The following is a 25433-nucleotide window of genomic DNA, read 5'->3' as shown; positions in this document are numbered from 1 at the left end:
ACAACAGTTGTGGGCTGCCTGCTCACACTGTCGCCTTTGTTCTGCAGAAGAAGAAAACAGTCACATTTCCCTTCAGAGAGAGAGAGAGAGAGAGAGAGAGAGAGATTATGGCCTCATACCACACACACACACACACACACACACACACACACACACACACACACACACACTGGTTTTGGTTGGTGTTGACCTTTTTGGCATTTTGAAGGCTCATGACGAGGTTTAAAGTTCAAAATCTAAAAATGGGAGCATGATTATACTGATGAATTCAGAAATGTTTCAGGGCTGAAAAGCCGCCGACACACTGTGTAAACCACGTTGAGTCCAAAACGTTCTACTGATCCAGTATTCGTTAATGACATACATTAATTATATGTATAAGCTGGAATGATTAATGATGAATGGATTAGCTGAGCGACAGAAAATTAACTGGCAACTATTTTGATGATTGATTGAAGTCATGATGTGAAAAATGCTAATTTCCTCAGTTTTCTATGACAGTGAAGTTAACATTTTCATATTTTTACAGCTGAACTTACAATATGTTCACTTTTTATGATTTTCTGACACATCTTCTTCACTTACCTTTTAATTGTTAAATGTTTTGTTGTAACTTGCATTTTAAAGTGATCAACCTTTTATTTTGGGTGCCTTATTTTTCATTATCATTATTTATCACCATCATCATAGTACAGCCAGTTGATGTAAAGTGAAAATGGGTCTGTTGGGGCCCCTGTGGCCCCTGTGGCCCCTGTTCCAGCCGGTTTCTGCTTGTCTTTCTTTCACATCAATAGCCCATAATTTGGACATTTATCTCAATCAAAGGCCCCATGCTTTGCTGGAAAAGGACAAAAGGATCAAACAAAAGAAAAAGAAACAAACGAGAGAGAGAAAGACAGAAATCTCTCTATTTATTTCTCTGTCTTTCTGTAGGAGTCGAGCACTTCATCGTCTCTGTTTTCCTCCCAGCAGCTGCAGCCCCGGCCGACCCCTGACGGAACTGACCGAGCGGAGCCGGAGAGAGCCGAAGTGACAGCGACAGGGAGAAACATTTCATCCCGGGTTTGGTTTGTGCTCACGGGGGAGAGGACGCAGGGATGACGGCGCTAACCAGCTGGGAGCTGTTCGTCAAATACGCGCTGTTCATCTTTAATTTCGTTTTCTGGGTGAGTGTCACCATAGCTGACATTTTCATTACATTTGTGCAGTTAAAACAAGTTCATATATGCCGGATTGAAGAGCTCCCTGCTTTTATTTGAGTGTATTCGCAAAATATTATTTTCAGGAGAAAACTTGGCGAGAAACCAAAGAAACGTTAAATGCAAAGATTTCTGGACGGAGTTTGGTGTCTGAATCATATCAGGACTCCTGTTTCCGAAACGATAACAGCCGAAGTTAAGTTTGACTCAGCAGTTAAGGGGGAATTTTAAGGGGGAAGTTAAGAGTGATTTATCATAGCCAGGTGTCTGATATCACAATAATAACAGGTGCAAAATCTCTCTCATTTCTCTGAACTTTCCTGCAACTGCAGACTGGGAAACTGAGAATCAGAAGCCTGGAGGTGTGTTAACCCTTTTATTTTAAGTAAAAGTTCAGAATTAAAAGTAAAGTCCTGCACTGGAAATGTTACTTAAACATATAGTGAGGGAAATAAAGGTTTATCTGTCTTGTAATTAGTGTATTTTTTCTGAATGAAAACAGAAGCCAGGGAGAGTCAGTGCTGCGGGGTGGGAGCCATCTCTGCCATTTACCAGCTGTAATTAACGTCTTTGTTCATGGTTAAAACTCATTCAGTTATAAGGAGTTGATTAGAGCAGCGTTTGGGTTGCCAGGTTGTGGAAAACCCTCCTGCACCAACACCACCACAAAGCAAAACAACAGGGCTGCGTGGACCTGGGGGAGAGGCCACCACCCTGCAGCTGCATTCACACGGAGCAGGGAGAGCCTGTTCATAAATAAAACAGCTGGTTATTTTATTTTTCAGTTATTTTAATATTTGTTCATGTGCAGAACTTTGGATTCATGAGTGGACGTTTCTCCGGATGTTTTCAGGTTTGCAGTGGTTCACGAAAACTCCAATAGGGGGCGTCATTGAGTCCAAGTTGTCATAAAGGACAGACAGGTCGTGCAATTGATGCTCTGTCTTCCTTGTTCGTCTTTCTTCTTCTTCATCTGTTTAATCCTCCGACCTTCTCCTCAGTCTCGAGCTCCTCCGGTGCCTCCTCTCCCGTTGGGTCTCTGACGCCTGATTAAGAGACTGGAAATGTGCTCAGCAGCGTGATTCTCAAAATAAAGACCAGTTAGTCACTGCAGTCATTTTGTCACATTAAGAGAGGAGGAGGAGGAGGAGGAGGAGCAGGAGGAGGAGCAGGAGGAGCAGGAGGAAGAGGAGGAAGAGGAGGGGGAGGAGGAGGAGCAGGAAGAGGAGCGGGAGGAGGAGGAAGAGGAGCGGGAGGAGGAGGAAGAGGGGGAGGAGGAGGAGGAGGAGGAGGAGGAGGAGCAGGAGGAAGAGGAGGGGGAGGAGGAGGAGGAGGAAGAGGAGGAGGAGGAAGAGGAGCGGGAGGAGGAGGAAGAGGAGGGGGAGGAGGAGGAGGAGGAAGAGGAGGGGGAGGAGGAGGAGGAAGAGGAGGAGGAGGAGGAGCAGGAGGAGGAGGAAGAGGAGCGGGAGGAGGAGGAGGAGGAAGAGGAGGAGGAGGAGGTGCAGGAGGAGGAGGAGGAGGAGGTGCAGGAGGAGGAAGAGGAGGAGCAGGAAGAGGAGCGGGAGGAGGAGGAAGAGGAGGGGGAGGAGGAGGAGGAAGAGGAGGGGGAGGAGGAGGAGGAGGAAGAGGAGGAGGAGGAAGAGCAGGAGGAGGAGGAAGAGGAGCGGGAGGAGGAGGAAGAGGAGGAGGAGGAGGAAGAGGAGGGGGAGGAGGAGGAGGAGGAAGAGGAGGAGGAGGAAGAGCAGGAGGAGGAGGAAGAGGAGCGGGAGGAGGAGGAGGAGGAAGAGGAGGAGGAGGAGGTGCAGGAGGAGGAAGAGGAGGAGGAGGAGGAGGAAGAGGAGGAGGAGGAAGAGGAGCGGGAGGAGGAGGAAGAGGAGGGGGAGGAGGAGGAGGAAGAGGAGGAGGAGGAGGAGCAGGAGGAGGAGGAAGAGGAGCGGGAGGAGGAGGAGGAGGAGGAAGAGGAGGAGGAGGAGGTGCAGGAGGAGGAAGAGGAGGAGCAGGAGCAGGAGGTGCAGGAGGAGGAGGAGCAGGAGGAGGAAGAGGAGGAGGAGGAAGAGGAGGAGGAGGAGCAGGAGGAGGAGGAGGAGGAGGAGCAGGAGGAGGAGGAGGAAGAGGAGCAGGAGGTATAGGAGGAGGAGGAGGAAGAGGAGCAGAAGGAGGAAGAGGAGCAGGAGGTGTAGGAGGAGGAGGAGCAGGAGGAGGAGGAGGAGCAGGAGCAGGAGGAGGAGGAGGAAGAGGAGGAGGAGGAAGAGGAGGAGGAGGAGCAGGAGGTGCAGGAGGAGGAAGAGGAGGGGGAAGAGGAGCAGGAGGTATAGGAGGAGGAGGAGGAGGAAGAGGAGGTGTAGGAGGAGGAGCAGGAGGAGGAGGAGGAGCAGGAGGTGTAGGAGGAGGAGGAAGAGGAGCAGGAGGAGGAAGAGGAGCAGGAGGAAGAAGAGGAGCAGGAGGAGGAAGAGGAGCAGGAGGAGGAGGAGGAGGAAGAGGAGCAGGAGGAAGAAGAGGAGCAGGAGGAGGAGGAAGAGGAAGAGGAGCAGGAGGAGGAAGAGGAGCAGGAGGAGGAGGGAGCAGAGCGTCCTGTGAGGCTGCAGCAGCTCAGAGACAAAGCTGGTGTTGTTGGTTCCACTGGGAATCGACAGCAGCTCCAGTTACCTCAGCAAACAAAGTGTGTGTGTGTGTGTGTGTGTGTGTGTCCTGCTCTCTGTCGTCTGCTGTGTTTTGTCTTTAAAGTTTTACTGAGTCAAGTTGTCCAGATTGAAATAATCTTCTGAGAGACGCTGCCCCCCCCCCCCCGGAAGACTGAAGGAGACACAATATGAACACAAATCATGTGTTGCTTATTCTCTCTTTGTGTCTCTTTTGGTTATTTTGTGTCTCTTGGTTCCAGGTTTATTGTTGAAGACGTGCTTGTTTGTGTTGTGTAGTTGTGTAGTTGTGTTGTGTTGTGTTGTGTAGTTGTGTAGTTGTGTTGTGTAGTTGTGTAGTGAGGTTTCATGGTGCTCATGTAGATTAGCTATAAACCTCAGACAGAGGTTGTTTGTGAGGTTTTAACGCTGCACGTCTGTATGAACGACCGACATCAGCGCAGTTAAAGGCCGGTGTTGTTCAGCAGCTGTGTAACGAGCCGGGGTCGGGGGTCGCGGCTCTAATTTACCTGCTCGTTAATCACTTTCACCTGGTGGGAATCAGCAGGGCTCTGGTCTGTGTCTGGAATCCACTGGAACATCTCCTCCCTCCTCACCCTCACCCCCTCCCACTCCTCTCTCCTCCCACTCCCTCCCAGAATAGCCAGGTGAACCACGCAAGGGTGTGGTTCACAAAAAAAGAGCATTTGCAGCTCACTTCCAGTTTTCCTCCTCACGGCGTCGGAGAGGCGAGTTCAGCAGGGAAACACGGACATTTGCTCTTCCACCTCTTCAGCTGAGAGACATGGGGGCACTGCAGTGCATCAAATACCTGGTGTTTGTGTTCAACTTCCTCTTCTGGGTATGTAGACTCACCTACACGGTGCTGCGGTCGATGCACGAGCCGGTGTTGAGGTTGTGTGGTTGGTGTCAGTGACTCCAGGAGGGAGGTGTGGAAATGAGGTTACTTTGCTTCTCCTGGTGTTTTTAAAGCTGATTGTTAACGAGTGGTACCTGTTGTCCTCGGGGCAGCTCGAACGTGTCAGGAGGAAACTGTCAGTGGAGAAACCACCCTTCACTGGTGAATCAGGCTCGACTGATCAGTATAATTTTACACTTGAGTAAAAGATAAAAGTAAAAACTTTCCTTTTATTCTCAAACTGTTCATCCAGTGTCTTTGGCTTAAAAGTGTCAGAGCTGTTAAAGTGGATCCAGCCTCTGTCTCTGACACTGAGAATGAATTTCAGTAATTTATTTGCGTTTGAAGGTTTGATAGCATCTGTTTACCTGCGTGGCTTTTATCAGGCTGCAAACAAACAAAATGAATCTGACACTGATTTGATTTCCAGTCGCTGATTGTCTGCTCCTGTCAGCGTGGAAGCCACTTCTCCTGATCGTCTGATTTCTCTGACGTTCCTCGTCTCCCGGCAGCAGAGGTTTCTGTTTCAGATAACACGTGATTTCAGTTTACATGTTGAAGCATTATAAACAGAGCTGGATTATTGAATGGACCCACCGCACAGTGTCTGGAGAGGAAGTCACAGACCTCAGTTAAAAGACATCAAATGACCACAAAGAGACAGAAAACCAGACTCAAAGCTTCTGCTCTGCCTGTTTCCACAGAATCTGTCCAGGATTATTAATATATTAGTTGTTAATTATTCAGAGCTTTAAAAAGAAGAGCTAATGTAGAGTCAGTCTTTATCTCTGCTCCTTCATGTGTCGATCGTACGAGTTTCCCACACGACTGAGTCACTTCATGAATGTGACTCATCGCTTTCACCCAGACGACAACTTCTGTGTGTTTTTGTGGAAACTTGTGTCGCAGTCAAACATCTCCTGTTTGCATTTGGTGTTTTTTTGTTTGGTTTTCACAAGAACTGTTGAACCCAGAGAAAATAGGATGGAGTCAGTTATCAAGATCAATAACATCTATCAGTTTTTATCTGGTTATTAAAGGTGACCAAACTTTATCTGAGCATTTAGAGCTGAATGTTTTACCAGCTGCTTCACCTTTTATTGTTGTAATATTGTTCTGTAGTGAACTCCAGAGCTCAGATAATTAGTCTGTTTATTCTTCAAAGTCATTTATTAAATAAAAATCCCACTTTTTGGTTCCAGCCTTTAAAACATCAACATTTTAAAGTAAATAGTATTTTATGAAATTTGAATTAAGTGTTCAAAAATAGATATACTCAAAAGATTTTCATTGAAATAACAGTTTTTTTAAGTGATCATCTGTTTCTGGATGGTAATGCTGCTGATCTGAGCTTTGGACCCACTGATGAAATTATATAGACGTCCTTGAATTTTACACTTTGATGAACTAAGCACGAGTCACTAACACAAAGTTAGTGACGTGTTCTTCACCACAGAAGATAACGCAGCAGATCCTGGAGATTTAAAGAGCTGGTCCTGTAGAACGGGCTCATTTCAGGACAATATTACGCTGTTGGATTATGGGGCGCAGCAGGGGGGATGTGTTTCTGTAGCTAACCTGGATGTTAGCGTCACGTGTCTTCTGGATCATTACAGAAAATAAACTTGTTCAGCAGATAATCTTCACCAATGACTCCACCTTATGATGTTCGGAGCCTAAACACAACCAGCAGCAGTAAAAAGCTCATGTTAGGCTCTAAACCAACGACACCACGGTCACATGACTTCACTGTCACCACCACTCACCTCCAGCCTGTGGTCTGATTCAGCTCTGAGCTCTTCTACAGAAGGTTTTCATGTTGGACTGATGACGTTTAACGTCCCCGACGACCTCTGTCGTCTCATTTAGACTCTTTTTTTAACAGACAGAGAAGCTTCAAGAATCAGGACTGAGGGATTTACTGACGGGTCTGATGTCAGAGAATCAAACCTGAAAATGTCTGAGCTGCTGTTAAACACAGACCTGATTTCACTCATCAACCACATTCAAACACCCAGAGGGAACAGGAAGTGCTAACGTGCAGCCAACTTCCTGGTTTTAGGACTCATTCCTGCAGCTCTCTGTCCATGTGTACGTCACTGTCATTTAATGCTCTATAAAATGCTCTATAAATTCTTAAATCTTAAACTAAATGTATTTGTAGATTTTTTTTTTTTTTTTTTTTTTTTTCTGTTACTCATCTGAAAACTGACTCGTCGCTGCTTTTTTGGAGTGTTTCTCTACGCTGTGGTATTACTACTAGGATCTGAATCCTCTGCCGTGTTATTACTGTTCTGACCTGTTTACAGCTGGTCTCTGCTTAATGACTGTTTTGTCGTGTAACGATGGCGCAGGAAGCTGTAGGTCGACCAATGAGACGACAGCAGTCTCCGCCTCCACAAACAAACATCAGATTATATGGGTTTGTTTTTTCTGCAGTGTAATGACTGAACTGTTTGTTAGGAGTCAGTAATATCAGCTAATTGGTCTTAAGTGTTCCTGTTTCCCACAATCATCCCCGCTTCCTTATAACACAGGTTTGTGTTGAATTGTCAGATTGTCTAACGATGTGGTTTTATACGGCAACAACATTTGCACGGTGTGAGAGGCTGTAAAACCTCTCAGAAATTATTCATCGTATTGCTGTAGTGGTTGTGTTTGTGCAGCTAATGGTGCTGCAGAGTGCCTCTGTGGTTAATGAGAGCTAATGTGAACCTCGGGGGGAAAGTGCTGTTTTCTTCTTAAGGCGGCTCGTTGTTGCCTCGGCACAAACACACAACTCTCCTGAGTGTGTTTTCTGTACATTAACACCAATCGTCACTCAGGGCGCTCGAGCTTCCTGTTCCTTATTCCATTTTAATTGTTAGACAGTGGATAATGAAAACAACATGATGTAAGGTGCTCAACTAGATGAGTTTTACTTCAGAGTCATCGGTGTGTGAAATATCTGTCAGATGGAAGTGAGGCTGTTAAACCCTGCAGCTGCTGTGTTCACATTGACCTCACACCAACAACTGTTCAGCCTGTTGCACCAGCGACGTGAAGGTTTAAACGCAGAGGTTAATCACAATGTGCAGCTGATGTGTTTTAAGCTTCACTGAGACACAGCAGAGCCAGAGGATGTTGTTTGTTTATGTTGTGACCGCGACATGAACGTTGTGTTGTGCTGCTGGAAATGGCTGAAATATCTCAACATCTGTTAAACAGAAATCAGAAATGAAATCTTGTGCAGATGTTGGTGGTCCGCAGAGGTTGAACCCTGACTGTGGTGATCCTCAGACTCTTGGTCTTGGCTTGTTGTAAGTTCTTTGACAGATTTTTGATTTCTACTGTTTACAACCATGACAGATATTCTCATGCTGGCAAAAAAACAAAGTGCAGCATAACTGATAAATAAACTGTTAAATATTGATGAAGCGACAGACAAACACCTTGGATACAGGCTTGTTAACACGTGATCCCATGTGCTGCTTTACAATTAAACAGTTTACTGTAGGTTTGCAACAAACTGCTGCAGCTGTAGTTAAATATATTTACTGAGTGTAGCTGCAGATAAACGAGCACATTCATCACAAACACCAGGATAACTGAGCTGCAGTGGAGGCTGTGACTGGTGGCTGGGTGTGGTGAGGAGGACCCCTCCTTCAGCACTGACTCACTCTGAGTTTGAAATGATTTGCAGTCTTTTGTATGGATGCTGCATCACAGGCAGTTTGAGTGTATTAACATTAAGTGAATCATAAACGTCTGCAGACTGCAGCAGGTCTGGAACAAAGTCGTAATTATAGATAATGTGTTTTCCTTTTGGAGCTGAAAATGAATTCATGATGCAGTAAACGGTGGTAACTGAGTCACCCAGATCAGATTGTTGATGATTATTTAAGTTAAAGCTGCTTTAAAATGCATTTTAGAGCCCGAACCTGCAGACGTGCAGTTTACCTGGATCATGACCAAGACGTGAAATCGTTTTCACGTAGAGATGTGAAGAACTGTCACCCTCAGGCTGTTGGTTTGGAGACAGTCTTTCCTTTGTTCCTGCCGCTGCTCTGTTGTTAAAGGGCAGATAGTGTTTCATTGTTAGAGATCGGTTATTTGACTTTTGCACTTTGACCTTGATGAATGAACTCTGATGTCCCATAGGTGTTGGTGCTGTGTGTGTCCTGTCTGTGTGTTCATGTATAACCTGTGTAGACACAGTAAAGATACTGTATATGAAGAAGGTGGATGCAGGTGATTGTAGGTGAGAACGTTCAGGTTCTTTAGAAAACACTACGCTCTGTCAATGTGAGGTCGGACCAACCCGACACTTGACCTTCTGCACCTTTGACCCGGTTGAATGTCGCTTCCTGTCGTCACTGCATTTTCCCACAGGTGTGTCACTGTTTGATCTTGTGTCGTATTAACGGCTTCATTCACGTTTCTGGAGACGAACGGCTCCACCTCTCTGACATGAACACACATGCTTGTGATACTGATCCCAGGCTTAGTGAGGCCTGGACTGGCCCTGTGGCGCGGGCCCCGTGGCGCGGGCCCTGGTGCAGACTGTTGTGAAGGATCCCGAGGTCGGGTCAGTCGGTGAGAAGGTTTTGTGTCACCCTCACGTCTCCTGTTGCTCAGACGACAGGATCACGCTGCGGGACGTGATGTGGGTTATCTGGGCGGCAACAAAGAGTTGATGTAAACTGTGTTTTGTGGTTTCTAAGGAGATGAGTCATTCTTGTGCATTATCGCTGTGGGAGACACACACAGACAAGATAGTGATCGTTGTTTGCTTTCATGCTTAGTTTGGTTTGAATAACTTAAACTTTATTTATACGTTGCATAAGGGTTCATGCCTGAGGTGAAAATGACGCTGACAAAGGTGGAAAATATGAGACAGAATGAAATGTAAATTCTCTACATGACTGAAGAGGCCTGAAGTGTCGGAGAGCTGCTTGTTGATCAGGTTGCTCTGGGTGGATCGGGTGTTCTGGAGAATGTGTGGGTGTTTTCACGTCACGGTCACATTCCTCAACTCTGAGCTCTTTGTTCACCTTCAGTGTCATGTGATCCATCCCTGTGTCTTCACCTGCCTGCTGTAGCTCCCAGTGATCCCAGTGTCCGACTGCTCACTTATCTCCTCACTCTTCATGTTGTTTTATGACTGAAAACCTGGAACAAACGTCACTTTCATCACAGCTGGATCGTGAATGTCGAGCTAAATGAAAAGGGAAGAAAAACGTCGGAACAATCAGAAGAGACAAAGATCCAAACACAAAGAACAGAACCTAATGCTTCAGATCTCAAAGTCCTCACAACTGAAAAGTTTCCAAATATAAAAGAAAATGGGCTCAAAACTGCACAGTTTTCCCCCTTATACTGAATTTCTCTAAAAGTAAAACTTGTCATAGCTGATTGAGGAATAATTAAATGTTGCAGGAACGTTTTGGAGTTTGCAGTTCATCATAATTAGTGTCCTGTATTTTCTGTTCAGGCCTGGATTAATATTTACCTCCGTCCACTTTAAGCGACTTTATTTCTGATGCTGCCTAAAGGATTTCCTCCTTCACTTTTGCGTCGAGACCGTTCAGGGAATTGTCTTTCAAGATCTTACACATCGTGACTGGAGTGAGATGACTCACTGATTTACAACAGTCAGAAAAGATACCAGAGGATTCTGTGATTTAAGTCTGAATGAGACTAAATGCATATTTTATTTTCTGCTGCAGTTGGCAGGTACTGGAGTTCTGGCTGTGGGACTATGGCTGCGTTTTGACACCAGGACAGCAGGACTGTTCGAAGGACAGGACTCGCCCACAGTCTTCTTCACTGGTAAGATCTTTGACACTAAAATACAGGATTCAGTTAAGCCCAGGGGCGGAGTGGTGAGTACCCAGACCTCACAGACAAAAACTGTTTATCTCCAGACATTAGGGCAGATTTTCTTTTTGTCTGATCAATAATCAAATACCCTATAATATTCAGTTTGCAATCATAATCCTCACATTGCAGGAGCAGGAACAAACCATTTTTTCCATTAAAGCTTCATAAATGACTCCGAGGATTAGTCAGTTAATAGTTGTCAATGAATTTTACGTCAATGACTAATTATTTCCGCTCTGTGTAGAGTATATCTAAAGTCTTATAAACCATTATGTTCAGGGCTTTAGAAGTTATTCAAGTCTTAAGTTTCATTCACAAAAGTCTGAAAAGACTGTAGATGGGAACAATAATTAATTATGATTTTTACTTTTAGAGTCAAATTGTGATTATGCCTTTGAATTGTACATGCAAGAGGCTTTTCCAATCCTTTTCTTTTTTTGAGGCATTTCAGTCAATGTGTTTAAAAATGTCAATTTCCTGTACTTAATTCATAATTTTAGGCTTTTTTGTTTTTCCATTGTTTGACCAGTACGACCATGAAAATGGTTTTAAATTGCATTGCTTTAAATTTAAAAAAAGATCCAAACTGAAAACATAACCAAGTTGATTCTGGTCACAGATGAAGTTACAAAACCACCATCAGCTGGTGCGTGGCGCAGCTTTAAAACACACATGTTCTGTCTTTTTAAATGCCATATAACGGACAGGAAGTGCTGCCTCCACCAGTGTTTTCATGGTGCAGCAGCATAACGAGCAGCCTAATGTGAAGTGCACGTCATGAGCATGAATGTTTTATGATGGTTGCTTCATGGGTAAACAGTGTGGTTTCATCACGAGTGGTGGACAAAGTGATTGGGCCCTTTACTTAAAGCTCCACCCAGTCTAAAGGTAGGTGTCCATGTGTTTGTGATTATAAAGCAGGTCTAGGTTCTATATTAATACTGTGAAAGGATCAAAGCCTCAGTCCACAGAGAAATGCACACAGCCTGTATTCAGACACTGAGCCTTAAAACCAGCCGTCAGGACTTCTGGAACTTTGTGATGTCACAACAAAGCAGTCACCGCCCTCAGTCATAACACAAGCCCCGCCCACCCGGACCCACCATCCAACCTTGCAAGATTTAGTTTATCTGAGTGTTTACCTGAAATCTGCTATATTTTTATTAGATCACTCAGAAAACAGTCAGCCAATCAGAAGAGAGACTCAGAGTCTCTCTTCTGATTGGCTGACTGACCTGTTGTAACTAGAGCTCCAGAGAGAAGCCTGAGAGAGGAGATGTAAAACTACACTGAGATGGTTTTTGGTTCTTAAAACCACAGATATATCTTCTGATGGAGATCAACACTTCAGATAAAACACAGAAGAAGTTAAAATATGGACCTTTAAGTAAAAGTATAAATACTGCAATGTGAAAATACTTATACACTATTAAAAGTCCTGCACTGAAAATATTAAGAATTATCAAGGAAAGGTACCTGAAGTCTCAAGACTCATAGTTTCAGCTCTGTACTGTTGAGTAGTTTAAATCTATAACAAATGTTTTTTTTTTTTTAAATATTTCCCTCTGAACTGTGAAGGAGGAGAAGTATTAAGAAAATACTCAAGTACGAATTTGAGGCCTGGTTCTGTATTTCAGTAAATGAGGTCAGACTAACTCGTCACAAGTGTATTTTCCCCTGTTGAATCAGTTTTAGTGTGATTTGTGTAACACAGCTGGACTTTGACTGGATGCTGCTCCAGAGGCAACAGCCTGATCAGGGAGCGGGGCGGCCGGGCACAGGGAGGCCAGCTGAGGCCAGAGTTAGCTCCTCAGCCTGGCGGAGCCCCCCACGTATAGCTCTCATTCTTCTCCGGCTGACAGGGACGTCTTTGTCACAGAGAGACGGAGCGGCTCCTTCCCTCCTCTCTTTGTGTTTGGTTTCCATCAAACTGAGCGGCGAAGTGGGCAGCGAGGCGACAGAGGGTTGGTCTGAAATGACAAACATCTTAATAACAGCTTCGGAGGAGAGAGGAGCCGGAGGAGGAATGTGTTTGTGTGTGTGGTTAATGTTCCCGTGACATCAGTTATTGTTATCCCACTTTAGTTTTTTTTAAATGATTCATCCTCATGAAGGGGCAGTAAAAATGCTGGATCCCTGCTGTCGACTGCAAATCACTTTTCTAACTGTTAAAGTTGATGCTCAGAAATTCACTGCAGCTTTTTCACACTCACCACAACATGATTTAAAGGTCCCATATTCTACACTTTTATTTTTTTATTTACCTCAGCGAGACGTCGCTCCTCCTCCTCCTCCATTCACCTGTTTTAACAAAAAGCAGGTGAATTTAAGACTGAATTTGATTTAAAGGTCCAGATTTTACTCTTTTCCTGTGTTTTATCTGAAGTGTTGATCTCCATCAGAAGATCTATCTGTAGTTTTAAGAACCAAAAACCATCTCAGTGTAGTTTTACATCTCCTCTCTCAGGCTTCTCTCTGGAGCTCTGGCAACAACAGGTCAGTCAGCCAATCAGAAGACAGGATCTGAGCCTCTCCTCTGATTGGCTCAGACTGTTTTCTGAGTGATCAAATAAAAATATAGCAGATTTCAGGTAAACACTCAGGGAAACTAAATCCTGCAAGGTTGGATGGTGGGTCCAGGTGGGCGGGGCTTGGTGACTGCTTTGTTGTGACATCACAAAGTTCCAGAAGTCCTGACGGCTGGTTTTAAGGCTCAGTTTCTGAATACAGGCTGTGTGCATTTCTCTGTGGACTGAGGCTTTGATACTTTCACAGTATTAATATAGAACCTAGACCTGCTTTATAATCACAAACACATGGACATCTGCCTTTAGACTGGATGGAGCTTTAAGACTTGTTGATGTTAAAAACCACGTGGACTCCTCGTTGACTGCAGGAACATCAGATCTCGCTCTCTGTTGTTAAACTATGGCACAATATGCAAATATCTGATGTAAATTTATATTAAGAGAAACAAACAAGAAAGACTTGTAGGCAAATCTTCACTTGTTCAATTGTGTTTGTGTGTGTGTGTGTGTGTGTGTGTGTGTTGTTGTAGGTGTGTACATCCTGATCGCGGCGGGGGCTCTGATGATGGTCGTGGGCTTCCTGGGATGCTGCGGAGCCATCAAAGAGTCGCCGTGCATGCTGGGACTGGTGAGTCCTTCTCGCTGTTGGTACTTTGTGATTAGCTGTGAAGTTCACCTGTTTGGTAGATGCCATTTATCGTCTTAGCACATCTGGACGCTGATTTCGTCTTCCACACAGCTGCTGCAGAAAAATCAGAGGAAACTGACTCTTGTTTTCTTGTTTAGTTCTTCTTCTTCCTGCTCATCATCTTTGCTGTGGAAGTGGCTGCTGGGATCTGGGGCCTCTCCAACAAGGACAGGGTACACAACACACACACACAATACACACACACACACACACACTCTCAGTCTGTAACTTAAATAGTTTGTATGAATGTTTCTCTGTGTGTTTTCAGGTGGTGGAGGATGTTACTGAGTTTTATAAACAGACCTACAACAACTACAAAGAAACCAGACAGGAAGCCCTGAAGGAGACGCTCCGCCTCATCCACTTTGGAGTGAGGACACACACCTGAACACCTGCCTCATACATTTGTTAACTTTGTTTTGCTTCTGTGTCGTCCACTGAGATTCAGTCAGTCCAGTGTCTGGAGACACAAGTGTTGTACAGACTCATTGTGTAATATTGTTTTAGTTTGTCTGATCACGGAGATATAAGTGTAGTTATATCTCCGTGTAGTTGTGCCTTCACTGCTGCCATGGATGGACGCTGAACTGGCCCCTGAGCTCGGGCCCCTGTGGCTTTCTCGTTGGAAAGCTGATGGAGACAGAATGACTGAAACGACCAGAAAGAGACACAAACGAACCGATGAGAAAGAGACACAAAACGTCTGCAGAGACACACAAAAGCACCAGAGATGAGAAGTGACCACACAGAGACATGAACTGACTGAGAGGAAACAAACAGACGTAAAACAAAAAGAAACACAACCACTGCAGAGACACACAGAAGGTCCACTAAAACACAACCGCAAAGAGACACACAGCACAACAGTCTGTGTACGTTGTCATGTTGTGTGTCTTCCAGTCAGGGGGTCTTGATTGTCATACAGGAGGGTGGGGGGCCTTTTACATGTCGGTGCCCGGGGCCCCATTGTCTCAGAATCCATCCGTGGCTGAATTAATGTCATCGGTATACCTGGTCTGAGAATCAGTGATAAAATAGATCTGACCTCAGTCTCCTCTTCACAGCTGGACTGCTGTGGTCCGACAGGAACCGTGATCGACGCTGCCAAAGACATCTGCCCCAAGAAGGAGGGCCTGGAGGTTCTCATCACCACGGTAACACAACATAAACAGGAAACTGCCACACTCTCACTGCCATGATTAACAAACGATGACAAATATTAAACCTCGTGATTCCTCAGTGTGTGAAGTCCAGTCTGATCAGTGCTGATGCAGACTGAGTATTTCCATCACGTCAGAGGAGTGATGAGGTTCCAGCATGTAGACTGAGTCATGTCTGTCCTTCCCCCGTCAGAGCTGTCCGACCGCCATCGACGAGATGTTCAACAACAGACTGCACATCATCGGAGGAGTCGGCATCGGTATCGGAGTCATCATGGTGAGTCGGTGGGCGGCAACATGTCACGACGCGTTTAGACGAGAATCTCCACGCTAACGCACATCAGGAAGTACTAATGCAATGAGGCAATAATGAGAAAGCAGCATTTTACTGCTGTCGCTGGGTGAACTGTCTTATACAGCACTAGTGATCTCACTTCCCCTCATTGATTAGTCCTCTGATCATCGATCGATTGATCAGTGAGAAATCACAGCGAGATGTCAAACTTCAGCTTAAAATGATTCAAAGGAAAAACAAAGTTCTCACATTCAAGAAGCTGCAAAACTTGAAAAACAACTTTAGTGATTATCAGAATAGTTGCCAATAAGTTTTCAACTAATCAACTAATCAGCTCAGTAATCGACTGCATCTCTGCTTGTATATCATGTTGGGTAATTTCATCTTTAATGAAGCATCAGATTTTATCAGCGCCTCATGTTTTGCTTGTAAAAATCTTCATGTCCAAAGTTTCCAGTAACTAAAACTGTTAAATAAATACAGTTCAGTTAAAAGTTTAAAGTGACATGAAAAGAAAATACTCGAGTTTGTACTAGAGTGCAGTACTTCAGAGTAAATGTACCACTGCTGGTGACAGCTTCACGTTCACTGCAGACAGGAGAGAGATCAGTCTCCTCCTCCAGCTCTTCTTTCTCCAAAACGTATTTAAGTAATGATTTAACACAACATCACATAATGATCAGAGCCGAACCACAGACGCCACAGATCTGCAGCTCTCATCAGGCTCTGCAGGGCTCAACCAGCTGCACCGGCTGAGAGCAGAGATGTAAAGATACAGACGGTGACGAATTAAAGAAAAAACCAGCCTGATGTGTGTTAGTGAGGTGGCACAGGAAGTCAGTCCGGTCTGCGTCCTCCTGCTGTGACTAACGAAGCTTCTCCTCCGACTCCACAGATCTTTGGGATGATCTTCAGCATGATGCTCTGCTGTGCCATTAAGAGGTCCAGGGACTATGTCTAAACCACCACACAAACAAACAACCCCCCCTCCATCTTTAACTCATCTCCCTTTTACACCTGCTGCTTCAGAGTTTATGAGTTGAATAATAACAGTCATGTCTTAGTTTCCTGCTTGGATCCATACAGGATGGCCACGTCGACCTGTGAGAGTATGGAGGCCGTGCAGTGACTTAATTTTCTCCACCCTGTCTGTAGGGAGATTGTATTTGTATCCAAAGTAAACTCATCAAATGGGTGTTTAGTTTTTTGGTTTTTTTACCCAGTTTAATAAAATCACATCACAGCAGGAAAAGAGACGTGACTCTGCTGCCCCCTGGAGGTCGCTCCTGTTTCTCTGTTCAGATAAAATCCACTTCAGTTTGATAAATGAGTGTAAAGTTTGCCTGTGGTGCGCTGTAATCTAACAGGGTTTTTGCAGCTAATTGAATTTTACTGTGTAACATGTTTTATTTTGAAGTTACGTTGGAAGCTTTGATTTTTATAAAAGCAGAACTGTGGAGTTTTATGGACATATTTTGATGAATGCAGTTCAAATATATCTTTAAGATGCCAAATAAAAAAACTAATAAATGCTGATTTGTGTTAAACTGAGTCTTTGTAAAAACTTTTATGGGTTTTTTTTTTATCCAGCTGCTGTTTTTATCTTCCAATGTGTTTACTGCCTGGGACGAGAACATGAGTAAAAAACTGCCAATGTTTAAATCCAAACTGGACAGAATTTCAGAAACAACTACAAAAATGGAGCTCTAGTAACAACAGGTCAGTCAGCCAATCAGAAGAGAGGATCTGAACCTCTCCTCTGATTGGCTGACTGTTTTCTGCGTTATCTAATAAAAATATAGCAGATTTCAGGTAAACACTCAGAGAAACCAAATCCTGCAAGGTTGGATGGTGGGTCCAGGTGGGCGGGGCTTGGGGGCAGTGACTGCTTTGTTGTGACATCACAAAGTTGCAGAAGTCCTGACGGCTGGTTTTAAGGCTCAGTTTCTGAATACAGGCTGTGTGCATTTCTCTGTGGACTGAGGCTTTGATACTTTCACAGTATTAATATAGAACCTAGACCTGCTTTATAATCACAAACACATGGACATCTACCTTTAGACTGGATGGAGCTTTAAATCTTTAAAATGTGCCAAAGTCCCAAATAATAACCATCATGACACCAGAAAATAAGAGTTTTATTGCAGTTCATTTACAAAATACAAGAAATACATTTAAAAACAAAAGAGCCTCCATAGAAACGATAGAAAAAGCTTTTACAGTGTTTTTAGAAAAGTGTTTTAGAGCCTCAGTCTCTGGATTTAGATTTTTATTGTGAAGGAGTTTATCCAGCACCTTTTTCCTTTGTCCTTCTGTGTCAGGAACAGTGAACAGTCACTGCTGACGTTTTAAACACTAGAACTCATGATCACTTTTTATCACTTCTGAGCACAAAAAAATAAAAACAAACAAACTCTCTGAACAGTGAGGTTCTGGGTTTGTCTCTTTGATTTTTGCCAGTTACGGACTTCCATACTTCTCCATTAATTTTGTGAATTTCAGCTTCAAGACAGAAAAATCCAAAATATTTGAAACTTTACACAGAGGCCTTCATGATCTTACTTTAAAACTCCCTCCATCACTGCACCAGCAACTACTGAGAAATATCATTAAAAAGAAAACACTGGTATAAAACACCAAAACCCATATTTAAAGGAACAGTTCAACATTTTGAGAAATTAGTTTTTTTTATCTCTTTTGTTTTTCTGCTGCGAGTCAGATGAGAAGATCAATACCACTCATGACTGTGCAGTAAATATGGAACTGGAGTTAGCTTAGCTTAGCATAAAGTGTGGAAGCAGCTAGCCTGGCTCTGCACAAAGGTAAACAATTATTAGGTAAACATAACATGTTAATATGTGAGGTTTTATTTGCTTCAGACAGAGCCAGGCTAGCTGTTTCCAGTCTTTATGCTAAGCTAAGCTAAGCAGCTGCTAACTGAGGCTACAGCTTACTACACAGACATGAAGGTGGTGGATCCAACTCTGTCAGAAAGTGAAGTTTATTTCTCAAACTGCTGAACTATTCTTTTAACACCAACAACAATGACCCAGGCTGTGGTGGTGATAACTGTATCTACGTGTGTGTGTGTGTGTGTGTGTGTGTCAGTCTTCCCAGGCGAAGTCGTACGGCTGGAAGTCGTCTCTCAGCTGTTTGCAGCTCTCCTCCTCCTCCTCCCGGCTCTGTTTACACTCCTTCCAGTCGGCTCGGGTCGGGATGTTTAGCACCGCCTCGCTGGCCAGAACCTCCCTGTGTTCATCAGGAGGCAGATTAAAAACACACGACAACACAACACGGCCAGAAGTATGTGGACACCTGAACTGTAGGTGCAGGATCAACAGCACAGGGGGAAGTGATATGGTCTGTAAAACTGCTGCACACTGATAAGAAAGAAAAGAGGCTCTGCAGATACAAAAAGACTAATCTGAACCATGACCATGAACATTTTGGCAAATTGACACCATTAAAAGTAGCCGAATTAGCGGTTAGCACTTCCTGTTTGCAGTGAACCAATAGATATACACACGATTATCACTGTTTTACTGTGACACTGAAGAAAACTTAAACGTGACGATTCTCAGAGAGGTTCTGAATCATCTTGTTTCATCGTGTCTATCGTGTCCAACTGGATTTTTAAATGTGTTTATATCAAACTATCATGATGCTATTTTGAATGTGATTACATTGAGGATTGATTATTATTATTATTATTATTATTATTGGTATTTATTTGTCTCATCAGTTATGTAGAGACAACAGCTGCTAACCTTCCAAACTGCAGAGGAAAATGTTTCTGGATGCGGTAGAAGAGTTTCTCCCCTGAGTCCAACTCCACGTAGAAGTACGGTGTCCCTGGAGGAGCAATCTGAACACACACACTTAATGCAGCTTTTGTATTTACAACAGAACATCGTGTTCAGCACATGTACGCTCCGACAGTGTGTGTGTGTGGTTTAATCCAGGTGTGTGTGGCTGTGCTGTATATTCACACACGTACCTGTTTGAGCTCCGTGTGTTCAGGAATCTCCATCAGCTCCATCTGCTGCTCCTGAGCCTGGACCGTGAACGCCTCCTTGATGTCCTCTGTGGTGCAGCGGTCCAGCGGCACCGGGACGACCTGAACAACAACGACACAAAGATCAAACATCATCTTTCGTGGTCACTTTGTGTCTGTTTGTGGTCATTTAACTTGTCTCTGTAGTCGTATCGTGTCTCTCTGAGGTCATTATGCGTCCCTTTGTGGTCGTTTCACGTCTCTTTGTAGTTGTTTTGTGTCCTTTTGTGGTTGTTTTGTGTCATTTTGTGGTTGTTTTGCTTCCCTTTATATTCACCTTGTGTGTCTTTGTATTATTTTATGTCTTTTAACTGAAGAGTCTTCTGCAGGACAACAACCCGACAGTGTGACAGTGTTGGTGTGTTCCCACCTGTAGCTGCAGGTGCTGGCTCCTGTAGTTCCTCTCGAACAGCACACAGCGCTCGCCTTTGCTCTTGTAGAAGCTCTTCAGGGCCGACTTGTACTTCTCCATCTCCTCCACCACCTCCGAGCTCAGGTCCACCACGGACTGGTAGTGACCGATGGGGAGGATCAGCACGTGGTGAGGGGTCAGTCCGCCTTTGGCCAGAGCCAGATAACACTGCGAACACAATCATTCAGGTAGACAGAGTGAAACTATTAGCAAACGTTGTGTTTGTGTCACCGGATGAATCTCAGTGCAGCGTTCCTGCTCTTCCAGCTCAGTGTTTGGTCTCCACCAGCTGCTCTGTGGTATTACTGGATGTATGTTGATAATTACCTATGGTATAAACTCACATGTGTTCCTATGCTGATGACCAGGTGTTTCTCCACCTGAGGACTGGCCAAACAGAACCAGCAGGGCCCAGTGGGCTGAGCTGCACAGAACAAAGAAAGAACAAATATTAAAATAAAACTGTCAGTTTACATTTAAACTCTGTTACACCTGCAGCTCTTTTAGGGGTAAATGCAGTTATCATACTTAAATTTACTGAACCGCTCTGTGCTAACATTAGCTGTCTTCATGTGGCTCAACCTCACTCATCTTTTAAAGATTCATGATAATGCTTTGAGACATGCCACAGATTAAAGCTTTAAAATGTAGATGGAAACATGCGAACACCGTCATATAAACGTGTTCGGGAAACAATTTGACCCTGTAAAAGCTCCTGAAACGGGCCGTTCTGTCGTCAGGTGCAGGTGTCGTCTTTTGAGCCTTGTTTTTAGCATTGGTGCCATTAACAGTAGCCGAATTAGCTGTTAGCACTTCCTGTTTGCAGTGAATCCATGGACGTACAGACGACTGTCACTGTTTTACTGTAGAAATGAGGAAAACCTAAAAATGTGACGATTCTCAGGCAAGTTCTGAACTGTCTTTTTTCTGTGATTTCTTAATTATATCTGACATCAATATGTTTCACGTCTGTGTTCACATTTTACTGTTTAATGATTTTTGATGCAATTTGCTGAAAACAGGTTGAGACCATTTCCACTGGTTGGACTCACGGGGCCTGCGGGGCTGTTTGGGTTGTCCCTGATGATGCCTGTCTCCGTCATGCTGCTGGTCCCATCCTCGTCCGTCTCCGTCTGGATGTCTTTTCCTGCCTCTGCCCCGAGGACCCCCCCCCTGCTTCCTGTTCAGGTCGAAGAAGAACTGATTGGGCTGCTCCTGAACAGACGACAGGAAGTACAGAGACAGGGTTGAGTTTTCAAAATAAAAATGCATCACATACAGAGAAGACATGAATATAGCCGACCAGATTTCAATGAGAAAATCAGTAAACTTAAACTACAAGCTGATTGAAATGTGTATTTGTTGAGAGCTTCAGAGCTTCTTTATAGTAGAAGCAACTCCGTGAAAAAGGACAATGAAGCTAAAAGTATTGACCCTAAAAATTAAACTCCCTGCCTTTTGTGGGTGTGTGACCTCATTTTTGTCTCGACACCATAATTAACACACACAAACACACTGTACCTCCTCCTCTGTGGCGCTGAAGCCCGTCTTCGGTGTGTCCGTCTTCTCTTTGGCAGAGCGTCTGTAGGGGTTTTCTGTCACGTCCTGCGGCTGCTTCACCAGCTCTGATGGATCCATGGTCTTCATGGGGATTATGTTGAAGGCGTAGAGATACTGCAGACAAAAAAAAAACACACACACACACACACACACACACACACACACACACACACACACAGAGCTCAGGATGTGATGGTGTAATGTTTTTTTTTCTTCTACCTTTTTTCTTTAAATCAGCTCAGTTTGAAATCTGACTGGAGGAAGAGTTGCACCATCATGGAGGCCGATATGACAACCAAAAAAAACAAATCACAGCCATCAGGAGACCAAGACTCTGTGTCAGCTACAGGCCATGCTGCTTTTCTCCTTTGAGCCCCATTTTAGCCTATTATCGTTTATGTTTTGCCATCATGAGAAGTAGCTGAATTAGCTATTACTTCCTGTTTGCAGTGAGCTCATGGATATACAGACAACTGTCACTGGATTAATGTGATACTGAAGAAAACCTAAAATTGTGATGATTCTCAGGCAAGTTCTGACGTATGTTGTGTTTTTTTCGTTATGATTTCTAAGTAGATTCATTTAAGGTTATTTGCAATGGACATGAGAGATAATTATACCCTGGGGACGTGCAAGTCCCACTGAATCTAAAAATATGTGTTTGATGTCTGTGTGTTCAGATTTGACTAAGAGGTTATGACTCTGAGGTTTGGTGCGATTTCTGGGACAAATTGCAGAAACCAAACAACAACTGATTTCCTGTTGTTTTTAAAGCACCAGCATGAACCTGTCACTTTCACCCTGCAGTATGGAAATCTAATGTCTACGTAGCTCATTTTAATAAAGCTTGATATTGAGGTTCACACACACACACCTTCTTCTTCGCAGGGTTGTTGACGGTTGCCAGGGCGATGAAGCGGCTGACATGCAGAGCATTTTCCTGGAGGACAACATGATTTCTGAGGATGGAAACAGAAACGGACAAACTGTTAAATACTGGACGTTTTAAGATCCAAGTACCCTGTAAAAACATGCTGCTTCCTGCCCAGTCTACCTGTACGGGAGCCTCTCATAGTGAGCGCCCTCCAGTGCAGCAAAGTGGTACCGTGGCTTCAGCTTGTCTGCCAGGCTGGCCACGGAGCCGCTTCCACAGAACTTTGTGTTCACTTCCTGCAACAGAGACGCATGAAAACAACAAGCAAACAGACATTTAATAGCTTCCAGTGACATCGACAGAAACTAAACTTGACTTTTAGACCATTCACATGCAGGTGAAACCACATCCTTCCCACTGCCCATAACTCGGAGACTTCCTTGTTACCGGGTTGTTCGCGTAGTGCCACACTCCTCGGGGCCACTGCGACGTCAGCAGGATGTCGACCCCTCTGAACTTGGAGCTGCTGGTGAGCGGGGCCACGAGGGCCGACAGATCTTTGGCCGTGAAGCAGTGAGCCGGGGCCGGTTCCTGCAGGGCCTCCCGGCCGCTGACGTAGGCGATCTGTAGTCCTGACACGCCTGTGAACACGCCGCGCCGACCTGCAGCGCACAGAGATCAGTGACGTTTAATAACTGAAGATTAATGTAGAAAAACCAACACGGGTACGTCACAATATAACGAGAAGAAAAAGATGCAGTGAGGGAAAGATGGAAGCAATTAAAAGGAAATTCCAGGATATTTCAACCTGGCATGTTTCCCGATAATGCGGCTGTTGCGGCTCAGTGGGTGATGTGTTTATGGGAAATACAGCAGGTTGAAACATGGGGCTGAACCTCACGTCCGCAGCAGTCTTACCCAGGTACGTGATGTTTTCAGCCAGCTCGCAGCCGTCAGCGCTGGGGAAGTTCTTCACCGTCTCCTGGCTCGCTGCTCCCAGGATGTAGGTGTGGATGGGAGCTGAGGAGGCACAAAAGACGCAAAGTTTAAAGACAACAACAGTTTACAGCGGTGACAGAGTGCGTTGTAACACCGGTGCAGTGGTAGAAACGGGTGTAACAGCTGGATCATCCAGGTGTTCGTACCTTTCTTGGCTCCTGTTTTGTACTGCTGCCACTCTGCTTCGGCCTCTGGTGTCGTCCCGAAAAACTCTCCGACACACAACAACAGCTGCAGACATCAAAACACAACTTTAAAAATGTAGTATAATTAGTTACACTATCATAACTGATGTATTAATGTGTAAACAACATTTTACTGATGTGGTTATTTTGTGTAGAGCTGCAACTGCTGATTATTTTCATTATGGATTAATCTGCCGACTCATTTCTTGATTAACTGACTGATTGTTTCGTTATTTAAAATTCTGAAAATAGTGAGAAATGCTCTCAAAGACCCAAAAATGACGCCTTCATCCAGCTCAAACTTCCAAATGATCAAAAAATAAATTATAATTATTAAAATTACTGAAAGGAAAAGCAGCAAATTCAAACATTCGAGAAACGTGACCAATAAAATGTTGCATTTTTGCATGAAAAGGATTATCAAAATATTTGCTAATTAATTTTCTGTCAGTCGAGTAATTGATTAATCAACTGTTGGAGCTCTACTTGTATTTACTGTTGTGTTATGTAGTTAATATCAAAGCATCAAGTTTTATAAACTGTGACTAAAGCTGTCAAATAAATGAAGTTGGTATAGACACAGAAGATCAGCTTGTTGAGGCTAATTTACTGGTATTTCTGTAAATAACTTTACAGAGATATTTCAGAATTAGACTGGACATTAAAACTGACTCACATCAAACTGTCCCGTCTTCTTCTGGACGGTCTGCACTCGGCTGAAAAGAGCGTTCAGCCGCCCTTCAACGTCCCCACATGCCAAGCTGCAAACAGAAACACACTTTAATCAATGTCTTTGTATCAGCAGCACATCGCAAAACACAAATAATAAATATATAATAACTCTACTCACTAAAAATCAACATAATATTCCTTTAAAGTAGCATTTAAGCATTAGTTTCTATTTATTACATTTAAATCCAGCAGACACAACGTGGCCAATAAGTGCCATTTAAATCAGTAACATCAATGACATCAAAACATTTTCTCAAACAGTCAATTGGTCTTTAAAAAGTATTTTAAAAAACTGTAAAACTGTGATGTCCTCAATTTGTTTGTTTTGTCCTTCTCAACAGTCCAAAAGCTACAGATTTTTAATTTATTGTTACATATAACAAAATAATGAAACCAATTCCTACATTTGAGGAGCTGAAACCAGAGATAATTGGCATTTCTGCTTGAAAAATTGCTGAAACGATTAGTGGATTATCAGAATATTAGCCTGTTGATTACTGTGAAATTGATTAAACAGCTAATCGTTGCAGGTCTACATGTATGCCGAATTCTTCAGTCCACAACATCCATAGCATTTCAGCTTTCAGAACACGTTATGATTGTATGTGTTGCGCCTCCTTAAATCAACAGAATTTTGAATGAGGTTTGGCGAAAGTCGTCGCATTTTGTATTGAGACGCCTGGTTGCAGTTGGAACAATTTGACCTGCTGATTTTTTCCACGGGCTGAAAATGTTAAAGAACCCTCCTGTGTACAGAATGTCCACAGAAACTTCTGAGCGTGTGTTTTAAGGTCTGTAACATCATGGTTAAGATACAATAACAACAATCACAGGTTCAACCACAACGGAATGTAACGTGAGGAAACGTAGCTGAAGCATTTATAAAGTCACACTTACACTCTCACTGGCTGCTCCCCCATGTCTTGGCTAAATTATAGACGAATGTGCTGAAATGTGTGGTTTGGATTTTTGCAGCTTGAATATTCCGTACGTCACCAATAGTGGTCCGGTCGGCGACACAGCGGAACCATGTCTGTCTCTACAAATCACGCGTTGTTTACCGACAAAATGTAGCTGCAGGATTTCCGTTAAAATTAGTTTATAACGCTTTATGAACGGTTGGTTTATAAATGTATCTACCTCACAATATTCAAGCCAATCGATCAATAAATAAAGAAGTCGTGTTGTTGCCCGGACAGATTTCTAGAGCTGGCCTGAGTGGTTGCCAGGTTTGATTCTTACACGCAAACTGAATAGTTTTGGATTCATGACGATTGCAACCCAATGCTCACTTAGCTGCTTTAAAAGCCTAAATAGCCTATTATGAAGTGTTTTGTACTTTGATGGA

The 25433-nt window shown here is 43.8% G+C and overlaps 2 protein-coding genes across 3 annotated transcripts; one reads left to right on the top strand and one right to left on the bottom strand.

Annotated features, from left to right (window-relative positions):
• Positions 1 to 944: 944 nt before the first annotated feature.
• Positions 945 to 16805, top strand: LOC139634918 (CD9 antigen-like). 2 transcript variants are annotated; one of them, XM_071501665.1, is made up of 8 exons: positions 945 to 1166; positions 10445 to 10547; positions 13657 to 13754; positions 13913 to 13987; positions 14083 to 14184; positions 14879 to 14968; positions 15168 to 15251; positions 16165 to 16805. In XM_071501665.1, exons 1-8 carry the CDS (start codon positions 1098 to 1100, stop codon positions 16228 to 16230), a joined length of 687 nt encoding a protein of 228 aa, XP_071357766.1. In that variant the 5' UTR covers positions 945 to 1097; the 3' UTR covers positions 16231 to 16805. The 2 variants fall into 2 exon arrangements, with proteins under 2 accessions (XP_071357766.1, XP_071357767.1); XM_071501666.1 differs by lacking the exon at positions 945 to 1166 and adding an exon at positions 4407 to 4679.
• Positions 16806 to 17388: 583 nt separating this feature from the next.
• cwf19l1 (CWF19 like cell cycle control factor 1) lies at positions 17389 to 25262 on the bottom strand. Its single transcript, XM_071501656.1, has 14 exons — positions 24983 to 25262; positions 24030 to 24114; positions 23315 to 23399; positions 23088 to 23189; positions 22617 to 22831; positions 22350 to 22465; positions 22170 to 22254; positions 21257 to 21409; positions 20788 to 20950; positions 20080 to 20159; positions 19694 to 19903; positions 19267 to 19386; positions 19037 to 19134; positions 17389 to 18518 (listed from the first exon to the last, which is right to left on the bottom strand). The coding sequence occupies exons 1-14, from the start codon at positions 25003 to 25005 to the stop codon at positions 18374 to 18376; spliced, it is 1680 nt and encodes a 559-aa protein (XP_071357757.1). The 5' UTR covers positions 25006 to 25262; the 3' UTR covers positions 17389 to 18373.
• Between the last annotated feature and the right edge of the window lie 171 nt (positions 25263 to 25433).

Source organism: Trachinotus anak, unplaced genomic scaffold (genome assembly GCF_046630095.1).
Source record: "Trachinotus anak isolate AG129_WGS33_773 ecotype Australia unplaced genomic scaffold, CSIRO_AGI_Tana_v1 ptg000018l, whole genome shotgun sequence".
In the NCBI taxonomy this organism is placed as follows: domain Eukaryota; kingdom Metazoa; phylum Chordata; class Actinopteri; order Carangiformes; family Carangidae; genus Trachinotus; species Trachinotus anak.
Note: the sequence above shows the minus strand (reverse complement) of the source record. Positions and strands in the feature narration are given on the sequence as shown.

What these genes read in the sequence shown, in the direction of transcription:
- cwf19l1 (XM_071501656.1), bottom strand. Translation starts at nt 25,005, where the DNA reads ATGGGGGAGCAGCCAGTGAGAGT. An exon ending in CAAAACAGGAGCCAAGAAAG is followed by an intron (nt 23,190 to 23,314) that starts GTACGAACACCT and finishes GTGCCTCCTCAG; the next exon opens with CTCCCATCCACACCTACATC. An exon ending in TTTCCTCTGCAGTTTGGAAG is followed by an intron (nt 18,519 to 19,036) that starts GTTAGCAGCTGT and finishes TGATGAACACAG; the next exon opens with GGAGGTTCTGGCCAGCGAGG.
- LOC139634918 (XM_071501665.1), top strand. Translation starts at nt 1,098, where the DNA reads ATGACGGCGCTAACCAGCTGGGAGCTGTTCGTCAAATACGCGCTGTTC. An exon ending in GCCCACAGTCTTCTTCACTG is followed by an intron (nt 10,548 to 13,656) that starts GTAAGATCTTTG and finishes GTGTTGTTGTAG; the next exon opens with GTGTGTACATCCTGATCGCG. An exon ending in CGCCGTGCATGCTGGGACTG is followed by an intron (nt 13,755 to 13,912) that starts GTGAGTCCTTCT and finishes TTTCTTGTTTAG; the next exon opens with TTCTTCTTCTTCCTGCTCAT.